The 23,443-nt window shown below is 43.0% G+C and overlaps 1 protein-coding gene across 4 annotated transcripts; it reads left to right on the forward strand.

Moving 5' to 3' along the window:
* The first annotated feature begins 142 nt into the window (after positions 1-142).
* plekhm2 (pleckstrin homology domain containing, family M (with RUN domain) member 2) lies at positions 143-23,032 on the forward strand. Of its 4 annotated transcripts, none has more exons than XM_024005441.2 (20): positions 143-743; positions 1,855-1,961; positions 2,080-2,189; positions 2,636-2,735; positions 2,840-2,927; positions 3,177-3,342; positions 3,802-3,855; positions 5,096-5,375; positions 10,049-10,879; positions 11,291-11,360; positions 11,958-12,048; positions 13,878-13,942; positions 14,751-14,839; positions 15,107-15,239; positions 15,553-15,743; positions 16,670-16,735; positions 17,066-17,231; positions 18,112-18,291; positions 19,244-19,360; positions 19,520-23,032. In XM_024005441.2, the coding sequence occupies exons 1-20, from the start codon at positions 684-686 to the stop codon at positions 19,655-19,657; spliced, it is 3,102 nt and encodes a 1,033-aa protein (XP_023861209.1). In that variant the 5' UTR covers positions 143-683; the 3' UTR covers positions 19,658-23,032. The 4 variants fall into 4 exon arrangements, with proteins under 4 accessions (XP_023861209.1, XP_023861210.1, XP_023861211.1 ...); XM_024005442.2 differs by having other exon boundaries at positions 17,066-17,225; XM_024005443.2 differs by lacking the exon at positions 3,802-3,855.
* Positions 23,033-23,443: the final 411 nt, after the last annotated feature.

Below are 23,443 nucleotides of genomic sequence, written 5' to 3' on the forward strand. Positions count from 1 at the left end.
TCTGTCTACCATCATTTTGTTGGTGGTGACGTTGGTGTGTCACGAGCTCATTGACAGGCGGTTAGTGACGTAGAACTTGAAATGGCTAGCTGCTGAGCTAATCATTGTCAAGAACTTAATTCCTCCACTAGACTAAACATTGAGCTTGAACTTGCTCATGGTCTCGCAATTTCACAATGATAAGTTTATCTACAGTAAAAGTAAGTTTGAAGAAGTGCATGTATTGAAGAACAATTCGGATATTAAAGTACTGGGTAGCTAGCTACAGCGAAAGTGTATGCAACCTATGACAGCGGGAGATTCATTCTCTAGCGCTAAGGTAACTCGTTGGCTAGATAGCGAGCAAGCTAACGTGTTAGCCAGTTTAGTTGAATAGTCATTCGAAGCGTTTCCGAGGCTAGTAATGAGACCGTAGCTAGCTAACGTCAGCTAGGAAACTAGTCAACGTTAGTAGCTAGCGCTTGRCATTGTCTTGTGTGCTAGTTTAACTACGGTAACGTTATCGTTACCTAGCCAGCTGCTTGCTTGATGTTTTATGTTGTATGCTAGCCAATTACTGTACCAGCATTAAATATATATGGCTAGCTAGCTTAGCTATTAGTTGTCTAGCTTTGAGAACATAAACAGACCACATCGAGACTTCTGGGAATCAGCTGACAGCTGCAGGCAGCCAGAGACCAGTGATGGATCAACTCAAAGTGAAGGACCGAATATTGGAAAACATTTCTTTGTCTGTCAAGAAGGTAAGACTGATATTAAGTCTCGTATGCACACATTCTTCATGCTAGCATGATTAGCTAACTGATTTGAAGACGGTAAACATGACTATTACCCTAAGTTATGTCGCAGGGGTAAAAATAAACGCATGCTAGGATAAGTAGGCCTGGTCCATGAAAGAAAAACAGTTGATGACTAAGGTCCTTGAAGATTGTTTAGTTAGCTAACAAATATGGATTGAGTATATCAACATGGGTGTTTTGTTTACTAGCTAACGTCACTAGTATTGAATTGGTTAGTCGAGACATTCAATGGCTGGTGAAAACAAAGCACAGCAGCACTAACCCTGCTGCTGCCTGACTGCCGCATATCGATACTGTCATGTAATAAACTGTTGCTTCTAAAATAAATTGTCATTGTCGATTCAGCAACCCTTAGGTAGCTAACTAGGTCTATTTGAAGGACAACATATTGTTGTTAATTTTCCAAACACATTTCAATAAACTTGTTTAAGATAAACATGAGTACTGTGAAAACATTGACATTCAGTATTTGACTTCTAGGTGTCTTCATAAATTAGGCTGAACCCTGTTTGAATGTTGACATTCATCCTTTGCATAAACCTGTGCAGTGTGGTAACATTGAGTCCCATCCTTCCAAAGTATTTGCACTGTGCCAGACGACCACTGCTTTATAGACCTTGCCTGATATCATATTCAAATCATCTCCTGCCTATATTTGGTTAATTCCTGTACCCAGTCTGTCTCGTGGTCACATTACCATCAGGGGACTGGAATTTATTACATTTCTACATTCCAGTATATTCAGTCAGTGCTGTTTAACTGGTCTTTTCTGAGGTGACGAACAAAAGTCTGATTAATTTAAGTTAGTCATGGTAATACCATTTAGGGGATCAGATATACTGTAGCATTTAACCAATTTCAGGCTCCATACTCCCATCAAAGCCTATACTGTATCCTTAGACAGACATTGCACAATCATGCTTGTCAGCTGTCAATATTTGATGCATGTGGTACTCCTCTCAGGGTCTCATGACTGGGGAAGAAATCACCATATTTCTAGTTTGGCTGTGGGCCTACTCACATCAGTTCCACCTGTTTTGTGCCTTGACTGCAGTTGCAGAGTTACTTTGCTGCCTGTGAGGATGAAACTCCAGCTATCCGGAATCACGACCGGGTCCTACAGCGGCTGTGTGAGCACCTCGACCATGCTCTGCTCTATGGGTAAGAAGACTGAGAGAGACAAATCTTCTCAGTACTTTGATACATCCTAACTCTGACATTGTCTGTGATTGTACGTTTTGAACTATGTTCTTCAACTCTCCTGTTTTGTGCATTGCAGGCTGCAGGATATCTCCTCAGGTTATTGGGTCCTGGTTCTACACTTCACCCGCAGGGAAGCGGTCCGGCAGATAGACGAGCTCCAGCACATAGCAACCAACCTTGGGCGAAGTAAGAACACAACAATTTTCACCACATCTTACGCACACATTCACATCAGCCTTGTGGGCAACTTAAGAGACAAACATTTCATAGTAGTAAACACTAATACACACATACATGCCATTTCTGTAAATAAATTCATACACTCCCATTTACTGTCATAATGTGAACGACATTTGTTAGTGGTTTGGCAAATGTAAGTTCCTCTTGTGTCACATGCCAGAAATGTAGCACAAGACTGCTGTTATTTGAGGTCAGGATTACAGTAATTACCACTGTGGTTTGCACATATTTGCTTCTCTTTTTACAGAGAGGTTTCTTTGTAGGCCTACTTGTTTGACTTATTTGCAAGTTCAGGCAGGAAAGAAAGAATAGAGGGTACTTGTAAAAATGATCTACTTATGCCCATGTCCCTCGTACTGAGCAATTATTTTTCTGTTGTCTTTTCTGTGCAGGTCGTGCCTGGTTATACCTAGCACTGAGTGAGAGCTCRTTAGAAAGCTACCTCCGTCTCTTCCAAGAGAACCAAGGATTGCTGCAGAAGTATTACTTCAAGTGAGTCTTCTGACCTAAAGAGCATCATATTATGCCTTTTGACCAATGCATGTAGCCAGTCTCCTTATTGTAAATACATCATTTGCTTTGAATCTCTCCCCCAGAAATGCATTGGTATGCAGCCATGATCACCTCACGCTCTTCCTCACTTTGGTGTCGGGACTGGAGTTCATTCGCTTTGATCTGGAGTTGGTCAGTATTAGACAGTTGTTTGAAACCATTAGAATTCACATCAATACCCCTAATTTACAAAAGTCCAACAGTTCAATGTTCAGGCTTTATTGTAACAAAAGAAGGTACAACTTGGCTTAACCAAAGAATGTAAACAGAGTGCATGGTTGGTGCATAAAACCAATAAATAATTCAGTCAAAAAAGAGACATGTATAATGTAATATCAACAACACTCTCAAATCTCCATTGTTTTGTTTTCTGGGTGTTAGGATGTCCCGTACTTGGACGTGGCCCCCTACATGCCGGAGTACTACAAGCCCCAGAACCTTCTGGACTTTGAGGAGCGTCTCCCAAGCTCGGACAGCCTGTCCCTGCACTCTTTCACCTCCACCAACCTGGAATGGGATGACAGCGCCATCGCCCCGTCCAGCGAAGGTCAGGGGCTCCAACTTTCTCTGTCTTGCTTTCTCTTTCTCCACCTCGGTTTCAGTCTCCACCCACTCCGTCTTATGCGGTGCATTAAGCCTAATTCATAGGCTGGTGTGTCAAGTAATGGGGTGTTGATGCTGAAGTTGGATCGGTCAGGTTAACCCGTTGTGGCTCATGGGTTATTACGTAGAAATAATAGTCTAGTGCTCACATTGAATTCATTTTCTATGAGCCCCCCATACAGTGTGGTGTGAATGTTTTCATACAGTATCTCTCATCACTTTCCACAAACCATTGAGTCTTCATTTTTTTATTGTAGTTTTCTGTCTGCCTTGCCATACCRGTGTCTGTTATCATCATGTGTATCATATTTCTCTCATATGTCATGTTTTCAGTTTGTGCCATTGTCTCTTCTCTCTCGGGCCTTCCTGTTCTAATGTTGAGTCTTATCCCTCCTTTTTTTAGATTATGATTTCGGTGACATCTTCCCCGTGTTGCAGCCAAGTGCAGACTGGGAAGGTGGGACATGGTTACCCCTCCCCTATCCTTCCTCCCTCTCTGTGTCCATCCTCACCTCTCCTGCCACCCCCTTCCCCGTCTCACAGCATCATGCATGTCCTCCATCCCACTGTGTGTGCTGAATGCATGCTGGTCCTCTGTATGTAGCCAGTGGTTTAATTGGAGTATCTTAATTGCAATATCAATACTGATAAAGAACAAGCAGCTATCTAATGCTAAGAGGGAATGGTAGAGAAAGGAATCAAAGGGCTTTTGATTAATCTACTGCTAGTTTCTTGGGAAGTAGGCAAAATGGATTGGTAATGCTTTTACACTTGTCTTTGAAGACACTACTGAATCAAGCATCACTCCTCAATATCATTACATTTGTAGAGTATGACAGGAGGAATTGCATAATGATGCCTAGATGTAAAAAAAAWTCATATATAATTTTAGGGGCATTTTGTGCTCACCTTTATGCAATAAATTATGATGTAGCACTATTGCCAACATTTAATACGATTTATGGCCAGGTAAGTTATTTTCTAAGCAGAAATTTCTATGCACTGGTGAATTGTTAGATGTTGTCAATCATGTTTTAATGAACCACGCAACATGTTTCTCTTTGAAGATGTGATCCTAAAGCTAATGCAGCATTGATGTGGAATATTACTAATGAGAGCTGCATTGCCTGATGCAAATGGTACTCACTCTGTCTGGTGTCTACTGGCATATATGTGGAATATTCTCTTTCTCTCTGTGGAAACATTGGAATGCATGTATTTGGTCTAGGTTCAACCCAGCCTTTATAGCTTTTGTCACCAACTGTAGCGTGTAGCACTGCATTCATTCACCTGACATAGGCTAAATAGTTTAATTTAAGTATTATTTATCCAAGCAAGTCCTGGTATGTTGCATTGATTGACTTCAACAACTTCAATTAGGCACCTAATTTGAKCAGATAATGAAACATCCTAAATCTATTTAATAAACACTTGTGCCCTTATGTATACTTTATTAACTATATTTTACAGTAAGCTATGGTAGGAGGGTTTAGCCACGGCCTTTGTCACTTGACAAGCTTATGTCTGTCTTCCTGCCTGTGTGACCTTCTCACGCGTGTGTGCTTCTCACCCCTGTTCCAGCCAAAGCACCAGTATCTATTCTCATTCATTTAAACCCAGAGTGTGATTAGTAGCCTGTGGCATACTGTACGTGTGACTGTTCTGCTATTCATTTGACTGTGTGTGTCCCTCCATAGAGGGTGACCTCACCGACCCAGTCAGCTGTCCTCGCTCAAATGCCTCAGACCCTCAGACGGTCTTCAGTGATTCTGTGATTCTCCGGGCAGCCGCTGCCGGCATCACAGTGAGGGGAACATCGCCGCCACCGCCCCGCAGCCCCACCTTCAGACACAACCCCTTCAACGAGTACTCGGACACCAACACCTCGGCCGACATTACACCCGTCCACACAGCCAGCTGCCACCACGACACCAGGGACGACATGGAGAGCACCAGCAACGAGCTAGAGGTTATCAGGTACAGCACACACCCCTAACATTAGCCTCTGTGGCTAAAACTACATGGGAATTAGCCTAGTTAGGTGGTTATCCTTTTATGTTACCCATACTTTTCTCAGCCTCAATACAGAGCTTGGAGTTGTTGAATCCAATTGGCACATTATCACTTAATCTCGATGTCTGTAAGCTAAAGTTATCAGATCAACAAAGCCCTCAGACACCCGATAAGGCCCAAATCCCCYTCATTTGAATGAAGAAGAGACGGAAATATCGGGGACGTAGGTCGGGGTGCCTTGTAAGGATCAGTCATTAGAGGTGGATTATCAACTCGCCGTCGGATCCTTACAAGGCACCCCGACCCACTATTAGCCAACGTGCATTGTAAAATAAAATGGATGATATCCAATCAAGACTATCTTACCAACGGGACATTAAAAACTGTAATAACTTATGTTTCAGTCGTGGCTGAACGACGACCTAGATAACATACATCTAGCTGGGTTTTCGGTGAGTCGGCAAGATAGAACAGCTGCCTCCGGTAAGACAAGGGGTGGTGGTCAGTGTCTTTGCAAATAACAGCTGGTGKARGAAGTACCAAGTACTTAATATTAAAGAAGTCTCGAGGTTTTGCTCGCCTGAGGTAGAGTATGTCATGATAAGCTGTAGACCACACTATTTACCAAGAGTTTTCATCTATATTTTTCGTAGCTGTCTATTTACCACCATAAACCGTTGCTGGCACTAAGACTGTATAAGGCCATAAGCAAACAAGAAAATTATATTCCAGAGGTGGCGATCCTAGTGGCCAGGGACTTTAATGCAGGGAAACTAATTTCTACCAGCATGTTACATGTGCAACCAGAGAAAAATWAAAAACTCTAGACCACCTTTACTCCACACACAGAGATGCGTACAAAGCTCTCCCTCGCCCTCCATTTAGCAAATCTGACCATAATTCTATCCTCCTGATACCTATTTACAAGCAAAAACTAAAACAGGAAGTACCAGTGACTCGCTCAATACAGAAGTGGTCAAATGACGCAGGTGCTAAACTACAGGACTGGTTTGCTAGCACAGACTAGGGATATGTTCTGCGATTCTTCCGATGGCATTGAGGAGTACACCACATCAGTCACTGGCTTCATCAATAAGTGCATCTCACGTACATTCCCCAACCAGAAGCCATGGATTACAGGCAACCTATGCACTGAGCTAAAGGGTAGAGCTGCCGCTTTCAAGGAGCGGGACTCTAACCCGGACGCTTATAAGAAATCCCGCTATGCCCTTCGACAAAGCGTCAATACAGTACAAAGATTGAATCATACTACACCGGCTCCGACGCTCGTCGGATGTGGCAGGGCTTGCAAACTATCACGGACTACAAGGGAAGCACAGCCGCGAGCTGCCCAGTGACATGAGCCTACCATACGAGCTAAATGACTTCTATGCTAGCTTTGAGGCAAGCAAAACTGAAGCATGCATGAGAGCATCAGCTGTTCCGGACGACTGTGTGATCACGCTCTCCGTAGCCAATGTGAGTAAGACCTTTAAACAGGTCAACATTCACAAGGCCGCAGAGCAAGACATATTACCAGGACGTGTTCTCCAAGCATGCACTGACCAACTGGCAACTGTCTTCACTGACATTTTCAACCTTTCCCTGACCAAGTCTGTATTACCAACATGTTTCTAGCAGACCACCATAATCCCTGTTCCCAAGAACACCAAGGTAACCTCCCTAAATGACTACAGACCCGTAGCACTCACGTCTGTAGCCATGAAGTGCTTTGAAASGATGGTCATGGCTCACATCAACACCATTATCCCAGAAACCCTAGATCCACTCCAATTTGCATACCTCCCCAACAGATCCACAGATGATGCAATCTCTATTGCACTCCACACTGCCCTTTCCCACCTGGACAAAAGGCACACCTATGTGAGAATGCTATTCATTGACTGACTACAGKTCAGCGTTCAACARCATAGTGCCCTCAAAGCTCATCACTAAGCAAAGGACCCTAGGACTAAACATCTCTCTCTGCAACTAGATCCTGGACTTCCTAACGGGCCACCCCCAGGTGGTAAGGGTAGGTAACAACACGCTGATCCTCAACACAGAGGCCCATCAGGGGTGCGTGCTCAGTGTCCTCCTGTACTCCCTGTTCACCCATGATTGCATGGCCAAMCACGACTCCCAACACCATCAAGTTTGCAGCCGACACAACAGTGGTAGGCCTGTTCACCGACAACGATGAGACAGCCTATAGGGAGGAGGTCAGAGACCTGGCAGTGTGGTGCCAGGATAACAACGTCTCCCTCAACGTGATCATGACAAGGGAGATGATTGTGGACTACAGGAAAAGGAGAACTGAGCACGCCCCCATTCTCATTGACAGGGCTGTAGTGGAGCAGGTTGAGAGCTTCAAGTTCCTTGGTGTCCACATCACCAATGAACTATCATGGTCCAAACATACCAAGACAGTCGTAAAGAGGGCACGACAACGCCTATTCCTCCTCAGGAGACTGAAAAGATGTGGAATGGGTCCTCAGATCCTCAAAAAGTTCTACAGCTGCACCATCGAGAGCATCCTGACTGGTTGCATCACTGCCTGGTATGGCAACTGCTCGGACTCCGACCGGAAGGCACTGCAGAGGGTAATTCGTACGCACAGTGCATCACTCGGGCCAAGCTTCCTGTCATCCAGGACCTTTATACCAGGCGGTGTCAGAGGAAGGCCCTAAAAATTGCCAAAGACTCCAGCCACCCTAGTCATAGACTGTTCTCTCAGGTACCGCATGGCAAGCGGTACCTGAGCACCAAGTCTAGGTCCAAAAGGCTTCTTAACAGCTTCTACCCCCCAAGCCATAAGACTCCTAAACAGCTAATCAAATGGCAACCCGGACTATTTGCATTGTCCCCCCCCCCATTTGTATGCTGCTGCTACTCTCTGTTTWTTAACTATGCATTTTCACTTTACCTCTACCTATATATTACCTCAAACAACCTGTGCCCCCGCACATTGACTCTGTACCGGTACCCCCTGTATATAGCCTCGCTACTGTTGCTCTTTAATTATTTGTTATTTTTCCATTTTCTTTTTACTTCAGTTTATTTTAGTAAATACTTTCTTAACACTTATTTTTCTTAACTGCATTGTTGGTTAAGGGCTTGTAAGTAAGCATTTCACTTAGGGATGCACGATATWTCGGTGAGCATATCGAAATCGGAAGATATTAGCTAATAATGGCAACATTGGCATTGACCCGATGTCAAAGCTGACGTGCATACCTATACAACGTAGTTAGATGACGTAATGACGCCACGAAAAGTACAGCGCTACACAGAACAAAAGAAGAAAAATACTAAGRACACACTTCCAACAACTAAATAAGTTCAAGTCGAGCAGTCATTTGAAAGAGTAAGAAAGTTTCAGCGAGACAACTCAACGTCGAAATCCATTAAAGCCAAGATAATGGAATTCATTGCCCTTGACAATCAACCGTTCTCTGTCGTGGATGATGTTGGCTTTCGTCGACTGGTCGAGCACCGGTACAGACTACCAAGTAGTTGCTATTTTTCAGATGTTGCCCTACCMGAGTTATACAGTGTTGTTGAAACACATCCATGAGCTACTTGCAATGGGCGTCCCTGCTATTAGCTTCACGACTGACATTTGAACCAGTGATGTCAGCCCCATGAGCATGCTGATTCTGACAGCACAGTGGGTCGACGAGGATTTCATACTGAGAAAAGCCGTATTGCTTGCTCAAGAATGTGCTGGTTCTCATACCGCTGCTGCCATTTCAATGGCATTTGAGAACATGTTTGAAACTTGGAAACATTAACATACTCCTAGCTCCAAACAACTGACTCGAGAAATAAGCTGATCAACTACGTGATACCCTCTGTCATGGCATTTAAACGTCTGCTCAACAAAACTGCCGACACAGACCGTGGGGTTAAAACTTACAAAAGTACTCGAGGCTGTGAACAAGCGATCTGTGAACAAGCCTCTACTGTGTCGGTACAAGGACAGCTACTTTGATGCAGACAAGAAACAGGGTTTACGTGAAATGTTACATACACAGCTGGACAAGATGGAAACGGGGGACATACGTAAATGCCAACAAAATAAGTTTTTGGTCTGTGTGTGTTATTTAACTAGGCAAGTCAGTTRAGAACAAATTCTTATTTACAATGACGGCCTACCCTGGCCAAACCCGGACGATGCTGGGCCAATTGTGCGCTGCCCTACGAGACTCCCAACCACGGCCGGATGTGATACAGCCTGGATTCGAACCAGGGACTGTAGTGAGAGCTTTTTGCCCTGAGATGCAGTGCCTTAGACCGCTGTGTGTGTGAGAACTTTTAAACTGTACTAGAATGCTTAAAAGGCCGCAAAAATCTTTCAAATCTGTTATTGGTATCAGGGTTTTTGGCAAGGAAAATATCAGTATCGGCCAAAAATGCCATATCGGTGCATCCCAAATTTCACTGTCAGGTCTACACCTGTTGTATTCGGCGCACGTGACAAATAAATATTTGATTTGATTTATTGGCACACACATACAGGTCAGCAAGCCTTGTAGCTCTATGGCTTGGAAAATGTGATTGTATAAATTAACAATGGGCCCAGGAAGAGTACACATGAACAACCCATTATGACGTGGTTGTTTCTTTTCCACCAGGATGGCCAGACGAAGGAAGCCATCCAAGAAGCGCTGTAGCGTGAAAAGCTCCACGGTGAGCGGTGACCAGAACAATGTGGCAGACGACAGAACCCCGGCTGGATGTGAGGGACCAGAAGGAGACACCTGGAGCCCCTCTGTGGGGTTGCCGCAGGGCTCAGGGGCCGAGACGGTGAGGAGGAGCAGCAGGAGGGAGACAGGGGAGGAGGAGGAGTCAGAGGGCCTCCTGCGGCTTCCTGAGATGACCGACACATCCATGGACAGCGTTGGCCAGCCCCTACGTGACGTCATGGACCGGCTCAACGGTGCTCTGGATGGGGGGAAGACCTGGGGGCGACCAGCTGAAGAAGAAGAAGAGGGGGAGAAAACCCAGCAGAGTTCCCTCCCCAGAAGGCCCTCCCCCGCCAGCCTTGAAGCCAACCCGCAGCAGCCCTTTCGAGGGGATTCGATGGGTGAGCCGCCTAACCCAGAAGCCAGGGTCCCCCCCCTGCTGCGCCCTGCTCTGGCCCCGAGTCCCAACTTCCTGCAGGCCCCCCCGGCTCCTGCAGACTTTTACTGCTTTACCCCCCACAGTCCAGACGCTGCTGCCCTGCGTAGTGGCCACCATGACACTGCAGGGCATGYTCAGTCGCAGGCTCTTCTTGGTGGCCATGAAGTTGAGGCAGAGGCACCGCCAGGACAGGACCCCTCCCTAGAGGAGGAAGAGTGTGATGAGGAGGAAAAGGATGAGGCAGTAATGGTTGAGAATGGATTGGCTGCTGGAGAAACTGAAGAGGAGACGGAAGAGGACAGGCTCAGGCCAACGGAAAACTCTCATCCTGCAGAATTCAAGTGAGTTGAGGGTTACTTAACACATTTTTAGGTGAACCATGAATTAAACCTTTTTTTAATGGTGCAATATGTCGAGCCGATTTTTGGTTTCTAAAAATTTTTAATGTCCGCCTGATTTCAGTTTGTGACATAACAAGCAATGTATAGTGTAGAGAATCATTGTACCATCTGAACCGCTAAGAAAAACATTTTTAATAACCAGAAATATAGTTTATAATATTGCTGTATGAAGCTGATATGAGTAAAATGAAACTTACGGAGGGGAAGCAATCATAATGAAAGATGTATAATTCACATTTCTATCTGAAATCAGTCAGGTCGTATACCAAATTAAACAATGGACCTTATAAGCCTTTTTTTTGGGCAATACTTTAGCCACAGTGGTGTGCTGATTCTGTGTGGCCGTTTCAGGGTGGACAACAATCACCTGCTGCTGCTCATGATCCACGTCTTCAGAGAGAACGAGGAGCAGCTCTTCAAGGTAAGCCTCTGTTTCACTGTGGTATATTATGTTGGGTGGAGGGGGAGGGGGTTGTAAAGGCCATACATTGTGATCATTTGAGCTAGTGCTCTGGTTTTAAACACTCCCTGTCATGGATTTAACAATAGTGGAATTTCCCTCCAGCCAATGCTTCCCTCCAATCCAAAGCATTTCAATCCTTGAAAGGGAGTGTGCAACCGCACACTAGGAGAAGCATGGAGAATCGGGACGCTGTCACAACCATGTCCATTCTGAATACATATCTGGGGGGAAAGTATTCAAATGTATTGGTGAATAAACAAGTACTATTAGTATGCTTTGCAGTGTATATTTTGAATTTATATTGAACCTTTATTTAACTAGGCAAGTCAGTTAAGACCAAATTCTTATTTACAATGACGGCCAAACCCTTACCCGGATGACACTGGGCCAATTGTGCGCCACCCTATGGGACTCCCAATCATGGCCGGTTGTGATACAGCCTGGAATCGAACCAGGGTCTGCAGTGACGCCTCTAGCACTGAGATGCAGTGCCTTAGACCGCTGTGCCACTCGGGAGCGGTGCAGTCCTGAGTGTTTAGTTCTGTCTGTTCCCAGATGGTGAGGATGAGCACAGGTCACATGGAGGGGAACTTGCAGCCTCTCTACCTGCTGCTGACTGACTGTTACATCTACCTGCTGAGGAAAGGTGAGGGTTTACTGCTCATCACGCTCTCAGATACTCTCTTTCTTACTGTTTCTATCTATATCTCTCTCTCTGTCTCTCTGTCTTTGTGTGATGGTCATTACATTTATATTTAATGGCTGCCTTTGACTTTGCTTGTCATGCTCTATCCTATCTATCTACAGTGCATTTGGAAAGTATTCAGACCACTTGACTTTTACACATTTTGTTACGTTACAGCCTTATTCTAAAATGGATGAAATAAAAAGAATTCTCATCAATCTACACAATACCCCATAATTACATAGGAAAAAATGTTTTTTAGAAAATTTGCAGAATGTATTAAAAATAAGAAACAGAAATACCTTATTTACATAAGTATTCAGACCCTTTGCTATGAGACTCAGGTGCATCCTGTTTCCATTGATCATCCTTGATGTTTCTACAACTTGATTGGAGTCCACCTGTGGTAAATTTAATTGATTGGACATGATTTGGAAAGGCACACCTGTATATTTAAGTTCCCACTTTTGACAGTGCGTGTCAGAGCAAACACCAAGCCATGAGGTCAAAGGAATTGTCCGTAGAGCTCCAAGACAGGATTCTGTCGAGGGACAGATCTGGGGAAGGGTACCAAAACATTTCTGCACGATTGAAGGTCCCCAAAAACACAGTGGCCTCCATCATTCTTAAATTGAAGAAGTTTGGAAACACCAAGACACTGACTAGAGCTGGCTGCCCAGCCATACTGACCAATCGGGGAGAAAGACTTTGTTCAGGGAGGTGACTAAGAACCCGACGGTCACTCTGACAGAGCTCCAGAGTTCCTCTGTGGAGATGGGAGAATCTTCCAGAAGGACAACCATCTGCAGCACTCCACCAGTCAGGCCTTTATGGTAGAGTGGCCAGATGGAAGCCACTCCTCAGTAAAAGACACATGACAGCCCACTTGGAGTTTGCCAAAAGGCACCTAAAAGACTCTCAGACCATGAGAAACAAGATTCTCTGGTCTGACGAAACCAAGATTAAACTCTTTGGCCTGAATGCCAAGCGTCACGTCTTGAGGAAACCTGGCATCATCCCTAGGGTGAAGCATTGTGGTGGCAGCATCATGCTGTGGGGATGTTTTTCAGCGGCAGGGACTGAGAGACTAGTCAGGGTCGAGGGAAAGATGAACAGAGCAAATACAGAGAGATCCTTGATGAAAACCTGTTCCAGAGCGCTCAGGACCTCAGACTGGGGCAAAGGTTCACCTTCCAACAAGACAACGACCCTAAGCACACAGCCAAGAAAACGCAGGAGAGGCTTCGGGACAAGTCTCTTATTGTCCTTGAGTGGCCCAGCCTGAGCCCAGACTTCAACCTGATCTAGCATCTCTGGAGAGACCTGAAAATAGCTGTGCAGCGACGCTCCCCATCAAACCTGACAGACCTTGAGAGGATCTGCAGAGAAGAATGGAAGAAACTTCCCAAATACAGGTGTGCCAAGCTTGTAGCGCATACCCAAGAACACTCAAGGCTGTAATTGCTGCCAAAGGTGCTTCAACAAAGTACTGAGTACTTTCCAAATGCACTGTAGATAGATAGGACAGAGCGTGACAAGCAATGTCAAAAGGCAGCCATTAAATATAAATATTTTGCTCTGACTTGTGTAAATGTGATATTTCAGTTGTTTTTGCTTTGTCATTATGGGGTATTGTAATCAATTTTAGAATTAGGCTGTAACGTAACAAGATGTGGAAAAAGTCAAGGGGTCTGAATTCTTTCCAAATGCACTGTAGCTGTCTGTCTCTGTCTGTCTCTCTGTCTGTCTGTTCATCCCACACTCAAACGCTCTCTCTCTTGCTCTTTCAGGTGCAGCGGAAAAGCCCTATACAGTAGAGGATGCCATCTCTTACAATGAGTTGGACTTTGTCTCTGTAAGTTGTCTATACTGCTGGGATATGTTGTCTAGTGTCAGGATTGTTGAATGGCTGCCGAATGGCTGCAAGGACACATGTCGAATGGCTGTCGAATGGCTGTCGAATGGCTGCAAGGACACAATAGTTTTTCTTCAAGTTTTAGCTTTAGGGTTGTCTTGGTCAATGTTTAGCTTCAGGGTCACAGTGTCACAACGTTCATGAGGTCAGATGGTTCATGATGAGTTTACTAGGTTCACGTTGTTCCAGTCATTGTTTATGGGAATTCCAACAGGGCCGACAATCATGCAACCAATTTGAAAACCGTTGATTCTGTGACTTTCTGTCATTCAACTGTCTGTCATTCAAATGTTCAAATGCAAATTGTAGTAGATCTTTTATAGACATATGTGCAGCGGTAGCAATTTACTAAAAGTAAAATCCCAATGCTTATTTTATGGACTAGTCTTGTAATGAGTTTAATTTTCCAAATAGTGTTGATGCCACCATATAACTTTAGGCTATGAAGTACTTTGGACTGTATGAGGGAAGTGCATGAAAGAAGCCTTGAAGGGATACTTTGGGGTTTTGGCTATGAGGCCCTTTTTATTTACTTCCCCAAAGTCCGATGAACTGACTCTGGGGAAGTGACCGGACGTCTATGGGTATAAAAAATGAAAAGATTGCTTTTATATTGCACATTGCTGCAACAAGACCTTCACCTAAAAAGCTGATAGACAGAAGAGGGGAAAACGACAAGAAGGAAGAGTTACTGTCAATGTCCAGTCCACTAAGTTGTGCTGTGTTATTGTCCCTGTCCGTCTCTCAGGTGGGCTTGGACCAGCAGACATTCCTGCTGGTGTGCACCAACAGAAGACGGCAGTTCCTCCTGGACACGGCCGACTCATCGCTTACTGTGTGAGTGCCTCCTCTCCTCTGCTCTCTCTCCTTCTCCCTGGCGGCATCTCCATAGTCTAAAGTGTCTTCCTCTCCCCATGTCCTTTCCTCCATCTGTGCTAATTCTAAAGGACTGGACTGTGGAAAGCAACTTCCTAGTTGGCATGCTCTCACTTATGTTTCCATATCAGTACGGATGAAGGAGAAGAGAAGCAGAATAAGTCACTCTTTATCCCTCCCTCTCTCTTCTAACCCACCATCCTCTATTTTTTTTTCTCTCTTCCCCAGCTGTTTTTTGGCAGCCCTGACGTCGGCCATGATAAAGGGGTGCAGGGAGCCCCCCTACCCCTCTGTGCTGACCGACGCCACCATGGAGAAACTGGCCCTCACCAAGTTTGTCTCCCAGGAGTCCCACTGTGAGGTGAGGACCACTACTTTTTGCTGTCTCACTTAGCTGGGCCTGCACACATCCATKATTTCTAAAATATACAAATAAAGACATTTCATTTTGAAAGAATGCCTGTATACTGATTTTATGCTCTCATGAAATGAAGACTTATTTTGATTGGAATCACATTACAATACACACTTAACTCTCTGTGTGTATTGTGGTTATAGGCATAGCTATGACTAGCCACAGACATCACCAACTCAATCAGTATGCTCAACACATGTACAACAATGTGTAATAGACAAGGGATACACTTGTGTAATGACGCGTTGTGTCTGTGTAGGTATCTCAAGTGCTCATCCGCCTGTATTCTTTGGTCCACTGGGAAGACCCCATGGATGTGACTCTGGCCACACAGACAGCCCTGGTGGGCGCTGGGAACTCGTCCAGCACTAAAGAGGGCCCCCTACTCTACAGAGCATGCACCACCTACCTGGGCAAGGAGCTGTGGAAGAGCTGTTACCTCGTACTGAGGTATGTATTGGCAGCCATAGGCTTTTAGAGGAACAATATGCTGAAATCACTCTGCCATTGCCTAGTTGCTAAAGTTCTAAACTGATTGCCTAATTTCTGTTTATGTGATGAAACAAGCAGTGTAGAGTATCATTGTAACGTCTAAACCTCTGTGTAATATATTTTCAATAACCAAAAATATTGTATCTTTAGCTGTTTGAAGCTGGTGTACAAAACCGAAAGTAAAAAAAGACGCAAAAACAAAAGTTAAGGATGGTAAGCATAAAAATAATGCCCATAAAACAGATCTATCGCTTATAAGACTTTCAATGAGAATGAAGGATCTATAACTCACATTTCTGTGTGAATTTGGTTGGGTTGCCCACAAAGCTACATATTGCACCTTTAATAAACCCATATAATAAGACATCATACAGGCTCGTACTTGCTTATAACAAATAATAAAGCATTGTACCTGGATGCGTTTTTCAGGAAGTGTTACTGATATATCTGCCTTCTATTACGTTTGTTATAGAATGTTATGTYTAACTTTACTTGAACAGGTTGAAGCACAGCTACAGTACGCTTATAACATGTAACACATTCCTGTTCTTATTTTAATGTAACTGCAATATTCAATGTAATAATATAATTATACATTTGCACATTTCATTGTGCTCAAAGCAATATTATAAACTGGGTTGTTCAAGCCCTGGATGCTGATTGGCTGAAAGCCTTGGTATATGAGGCCATATACCACGGGTATAAAGCAAAACTACTTATTTACTGTTTTAATTACATTGGTAACCTTTTTAAAATGGCAATAAGGCACCTCGGGGGTTTGGGGGGCTAACGGCTTAGCCGTAGTATATTGTCCATATACCACACCCCCTTGAGCATTATTGCTTAAATATATTTCATTATGTGTTCCTCTTGTCCTTGTTTAGCAAAGGGGTTCTCTACCAGTATACAGAGAAGACTGATGGGACACCACTAATGTCCATCACTATGGGGTAAGGCATGCATGCTGTGTTACTGCTCATRCTCCAACATGTGTGTTGTGTCTGTTTATGATGGGATAATTTCCACAAGGGAATGGATCTGTGACTAGAGCTTTTATGGATCAAGTTGTTTGGACAAATGCACTGGGTTCAAACGTAGGTGATTGCACTTATTTTGCTGAATTTTCCAAAGTCATAATTTGATGAAATACCCATAGTTGGGTATCTATCGCTATGAAAATATATATTTTTTGTAAATAGTAGGCTATTATTGACAAACTATTTTCATTGTTGTTTGACCATCTTCTGTGTGCTCTCTCCCACCCTTCCTCGCTCTCTCAGGGGTGAGTACTGCGGAGGTTGCCGGCGCTCCAACAGCACAGAGCAGCCTCATGCCTTCCAGGTGATCCTGACAGAGCGGCCTCCTCTGGAGCTGAGCGCCGACAATGAGGGAGACGTGGCCGACTGGATGCTGGTGCTCTGCCAGTCTGTCTCCAAAGGGGTGAGGGTGAGGGCATACACACACACGCTGCACTCTGACACAGATACACACTGCACCGTGAGAATAATGAGTGAGCATGGCTGACCGTGCAGATTTTGCCATGCTATAGCCATGAGGGGAAGAAAACCCTACTCGATTAAAAACATATTTTTGCATGAACTGTCCCACACCATGCCATTCCCTATCTCCAAACAGTGAGTTCAGTTCCTCAAGGTTCAATCAAAGATTCACTGCAGAAAAGTGATCTTTCTCTGATTTTAAAATCAGAAATATGTTTGTTTTCATTTAGTTCAGGGTTTTTTTCTGCAAATATTGTTGTTGTTTTTGTACCGTCTGTCCAAACTTTTTTTAAATATTGTTTTTATACAAACATTTCCGGGATAGAAAAAGGTTTTCAGTGTAAACTTAAACGATTAAAACGATATAAAGTATGTCGAAATCATAATGGCCCTAATATACTTTTTCAAAAAGATCTTTGAGAACGAACAATATTTTTGCRATGGCATGGGCCCCCATTGATTTTATGTTTGAGTCACTCGGATAGCATAAGCCATGGCAAAATGTGTAGAATTGCAGGAAATTAGCTTTAAAATAGCACATTTTCTCTCGGCCCCATGGAAAGATCTGTAGAATTGCAGGAAATTTGCTTTAAAAGCTACATTTTGCAGCCAACAGGAGGGCATCTAAAACCGCATCATTGGCCACGACCCTGCCACGCCCACCACCTAAGCCAGATTTCGGTCCAGAAAAAAACATTTTGTTTTAACAGTAGCTCTGAAATACATAGGCTAACTATATCTGTATTTAACAATAAATTAGACTGGTTTCCCTATATCACCCCCCACCATAGCTGTTTTTATTCTTTAAACCTCCCTTCTGTCTTCAGGTGATCCCCCAGGGCGTGGCCCCCACACCATGTATTCCTTGTTGCTTGGTGGTGACAGACAGGAAGCTGCTGACATGCCACCAGGACTGCCAGACTAGCTTCTTCCGCTCACTMGGCGGAGCTGATCTCTCTGACGTCACTGCTGTCAGCCTGGAGGACGACAAAGAGTACTGTGTTGTTGTGAGTCACCTCATGCCTGCCTTGTCCTCACTTGCCTGTGCCCTCTAGTCTTTTCTCTTTGTCTCAATTATAATTGAATTTGTTCTATTGAACATGCCACCACTATAAAATAATTTTAATTATATGAAGAATCTTGTAGGTCAGTGTTTTCCAAACTTTGTTTGTAGTCCCGTACCCCTTCAAACATTCAACCTCCAGCTGTCTACCCCCTCTAGCACCAGGGTCAGCGCACTTTCAAATTTTGTTTTTTTGCCATCATTGTAAGCCTGCCACACACACACTATACGATACATTTATTAAACATAAGAATGAGGGTGAGTTTTTGTCACAATCCGGCTCGTGGGAAGTCACAAGAGCTCTTATATGACKAGGGCACAAATAATAATATAATAATCAATAATTTTGCTCTTTATTTAACCATCTTACATATAAAACCTTATTTGTTAATCGAAAATTGTGAATAACTCACCACAGGTGAATGAGAAGGGTGTGCTTGTAAGGATGCTCATAACTTTGCAATGTTGGGTTGTATTGGGTAGTCTGTCTTAAATAATTTTCCACACACAGTCTGTGCCTGTATTTAGTTTATGCTCGTGAGGGCCGAGAATCCACTCTCGTATACAGTTGAAGTCGTAAGTTTACATACACCTTAGCCAAATACATTTAAACTGTTTTTCACAATTTCTGACATTTAATCCTAGTAAAAAATTCCCTGTCTTAGCTCAGTTAAGATCACAACTTTATTTTAAGAATGTGAAATGTCAGAGATTTATTTCAGCTTTCATTTCTTTCATCACATTCCCAGTGGGTCAGAAGTTTACATACACTCAATTAGTATTTGGTAGCATTGCCTTTGAATTGCTTAACTGAACTCTCTCTTATGCTCTACTCTCTCTCTCTSTATCTCTCTTGCCATAATTATTATTGTTATTATTATTATCTCTGTGTATAGGAGTTTGCAGTGGACAGGGCACAGTTCCTGCCTCCCTGGGTGTTGTACTTCAGCGGATGTGAGGAGAGAGACCGCCTGCTGGAGGCGCTAGAGAGTGCCTGGAGAGACATTTTCCAGGTAAGGGAGAGAAGGATCGAAGAGGAAGAGTTTTGAGACAGGCAAGGATCACAGTAAAAAAGGATCAGCTCAATAACATGATTTCCCTGTGTCTCTGTCCCTCTCTTGCTCTCTTTGTCTCCCGCACTTTCTTTTCAACCCTCTTTTCTTGTGATCCAGGTATGTCTGCCTCGTAGGAGGGTGTCAGAGCCGTTGGTGCAGAAGCGTTGTGGCGAGGCCTTGGCTCTGATGAGGAGCGCCTGGCAGAGAAGTGACAGCCTGGCCCGGGGACGTGCCCAGAGAGAGCCCTGGTGCTGACAGACAGACAGACAGGTGGATGGACAGATAGGACAAAAGGCTTTCACTAACACTCCTATCTATTCCTACTCTACACATCAGGGTCGTAGTCAATTGCATTCAAATGTTATCAATTCTGCAAGTGAATAGAAAATGTACCATTATTTTCTATGTGGATTTGTTCAATTGTCAAATTTAATTTCAACTGGGTGACTGAGTTTGAATGGAATTCACACCAAACCTGTTACATATAATTATGACAACAGCCATATAGATAGAGGGAAGCGCACTCTCTGTTGTGCGTACATTATGGAGAGTATACGTTAAGTTAAGCATATGAGGACGTGTCTTCATGGGATGTTGCGAGACAGACAGCAGTTTGAATCTCTGTTCACACTCCTGGCCTTGCACATGTATGTAGGGCTGTGACAGTCACGGCATTTTGGATGACTGTTATTGGTCAGGCAAATGACTGCGGTCACTGTTATAATCGTTTGAGTAGCAAAATGTTTTTTATATATATATTTTTTTTTTAAACACTCATTTTCTCCTCTCCTTCGCTCCTTACTGCATGTGCTGCTGCTGCAGGGGGGGGGGGGGTCATTGCCTAGGCAACTAAAGACTGTTGCTAAAACGTCTTGCTTTTTTCAGCAAGGAGCAACAAAGTTTCATCATGTTGTAAAGAGTCCATGTTACCTCTGAAACAGACTCAACTGCACAGTGCCTGTGGTCCTGTCTTCAGTCAGCTCATTTAATGTAAAAAATACATATTTTTTTACCATTATTTTATTTTCATGACTGTATTTATCCATAATCGTCAGTTACACAATTACACGGTAGTTGTACCAGCCCTATATGTATGTATGTTCTCCTTGACTTTCCTCTTGTTGTTGAGTCGGCCGTTATTGGAGGAGGTGCACTCGTTATAGAATAAGACGTCACTCACATATGATGTTCTTTTGGACCTTAACCACCACACTACATGTATAGTGCGTATGTAAAGCGCGGTAAAGTATTGACTTATATTTTTATCAATCCTTACGCAAATGTACATTGCCCATCTTTCCATGAATCTAGACCTACATTGATTTCGTCTTGTATAGGTTTGTCAAATACCTCAAACAAAACCCTTCTCTCCCATGCAAAGGTTGTGATAGTTATTCTTAAGTCACTTGAAGTGGCATACACTATTAGTTACAGCACTCATCTCTTTCSTTTGTCGGCCATCTTGGTTTACCATTGGGTTTTCCACCTTTTAGTTATGTCGGGTTGGATGGTCAAAGTTAGTATTAAAGTATCAGAGTGGAGAATGGTCTAACCTAGCATGGATACACTTWTAACAAGAAGGATGAGAGGAGAGAGTAACTTGCTGTTGAATGCGAGATTGCACATTGCTTTTGGGTTTCAGCCGTGGTGATTTTATTTGAGGGTACTGATACGTTCATTGGGGTTCTATGCGAAGTTCATGTTCAGTGCTGCTTTTAAATATAAGCGCAAATAGTTGTTCATTTGTAAGACGACTTGTTATGTGAGTATAATTGTATGCAATTTATAAAGAGGATATATTTGCTTTTATTTTTGCGTGGTTTGTTCTAATCATTTYGCACACCTCTATCCTTTGAGGGGAGTGTCTGTCATTGCATGTGTTGCAAGTGGCCTGGTCAAGATGTGGGATATGTCAATGTTAGTGTGTTCTACAACAGGTGGAGGCATCAGTGCATCCCTACTTTATTGCACAACCTGTAGTTTTATTGCTCTGGAAACTCTGTTGTGCAATGACAGACCATTGCTTTTAGTCCAGTAGTTATAGTACAACCAGTCCATATGCATTAGTAAATGAAGAAAAAGCAGTTTGACTAGAGATGACACTACTTTATTCATATGACTTGTCATCACATTAATCCAATTTACCCCTTACAATGTATCCCCCACATAATTAAATGCAAATCCTCGCATTCATTTGTTTGACAATGTAGCTAATTATTTATGTAGGCATGTTATGTGAAAGTAAGATTTTTGTGTTGCTGTTGACAAGGGGGGAATTTATCCAATGCCATGGCTATCCTGGAATTGCTCAAGGGCAGAGTGATGCTAAGACTCAGATTTGTAACTTTTAAAATGTATGCCAAACAAAAACCAGTGATTGCAAAGTTAAACAAACCATACAACTCTGCACAAGGACTACATTTAACTATTTCCACAGAACATTTGACAAAAACACATCTACTTCAACAGTAAATGTGTTTGTCAAATTTTCAATTAACATTTTTAGAAGTCGGCGTTGTGGTTTGTTTAATTTTGCAATCCGTTTTTTTGTTCACCATAGATTTTTTWAAGTGAAAAATCTGAGTCTCAGGATCACTCTGTTACTGTGGAATTTCCCTCAATCATCAGGAGAAGGTTTCTGGAGGCTTTCAGTTTCATTGCCTGTTGCTCCTAATAAGCATGTGTTCTTTTTCATTACCTTAATTTGATTGGCGATAATGGCCTCAGGCCCTGTTTTGACCAAATAAAGGACTACTCTTGAATGTGGCCTTATACTGCTGCTGGCTTCTAATCGAACATGATTAAAAATCAGTTAAATTAATTTGCTGGGTTGTGAATACACAATGTGTGTTCCCTGTCCTCCATTTGCATTATAGTTATAGGCATAATTACTAAAGATCCTCTGCTTTGAGCATTTTAAGTGCCACGTGGTCTTGCCTCTATTCTACTGTTTCTGTAGGCGTGGGAAGCCGACATCCCAGAATTTTGCATCTCAGGTTAGAAATGTTACAAATAATTTAAATGTAGTAGCCTAGATCCCATGCAGAAAAGACCCAACATCTCAAGCCAGAGAAACCATGTCCTCCATTTTAGTTTCAACTGACTTCCGTCATTTTATATCCCCTTTCTTTTGTTGGTACTTATCCCTTAGTTTTCTAAGCAGTGGAGTTAGAGAGCTCACTGGAAGTAAGAATGTTGAAAATTATGTTCTAGAGAAATGTACAATTGCGATACTTAAGTATTTGAAAGGTTTGTCTATATGATTGAGGAAAGGAAATATGAAGCATCTTGGATTCATATCCAGAGTTAAGTGAAGTTTGTCTTTATGAACAGTAATTTAAATGTTGGACATTGCTGGCCAATGGTGGATTACTTATTTTGATTGACTACTTGTGGAAAAAAAATAATAATTTACGTTTGTTTTTATATCTATARATATTCTTTGTATTATGTTTAGCTGTCTTTTTTTATTTGAAATGTATAAAACTAATGGGATTGCTCTATTGTATGATAACCCGGGATCATCACACTAAAACCTGCATGTATTTGGTGTTTTTATATTGCTAATAACAAATGTACAAAATAAAACTTGTGAATAGAACAACATGAATAAAGAAATTCAAACCATAACTTTTCAACAACTAGTCTTTGTTTTAATGACCTTATTAACACAGGTGTTCTAAGCTAAGTTATTGAACAAAGTCCCTGCCGTCTGTGGATGCCTGGCTTGTAACTGTGACTATGGAGAGTAAGGACTAGGCTAGTCTCAGCAGCCTTTTTTTGGTTTCCTGTTTTGCTTCGGTTTAATTTTGCTGTGTTTTTGTTTGGATTTTAGTTTCTTTGAAATTAATATAAGGCACCTTTGGGTCTTTGGAAGCGCTATCTAAATCCCATGTATCTATGTACCGGTATGTAACAGTTATTAACTGTGGTTACTACTAAAGCATTCTTGTGATCAACACTATGAGGGATACCATGTCCAGAAGCKCCCACAACCCCTTGGAACTTGTAGTTCAGAAAGGATTGAATAGCTAAGGATAA

This window comes from Salvelinus sp. IW2-2015, linkage group LG17 (genome assembly GCF_002910315.2).
Source record: "Salvelinus sp. IW2-2015 linkage group LG17, ASM291031v2, whole genome shotgun sequence".
NCBI lineage: Eukaryota > Metazoa > Chordata > Actinopteri > Salmoniformes > Salmonidae > Salvelinus > Salvelinus sp. IW2-2015.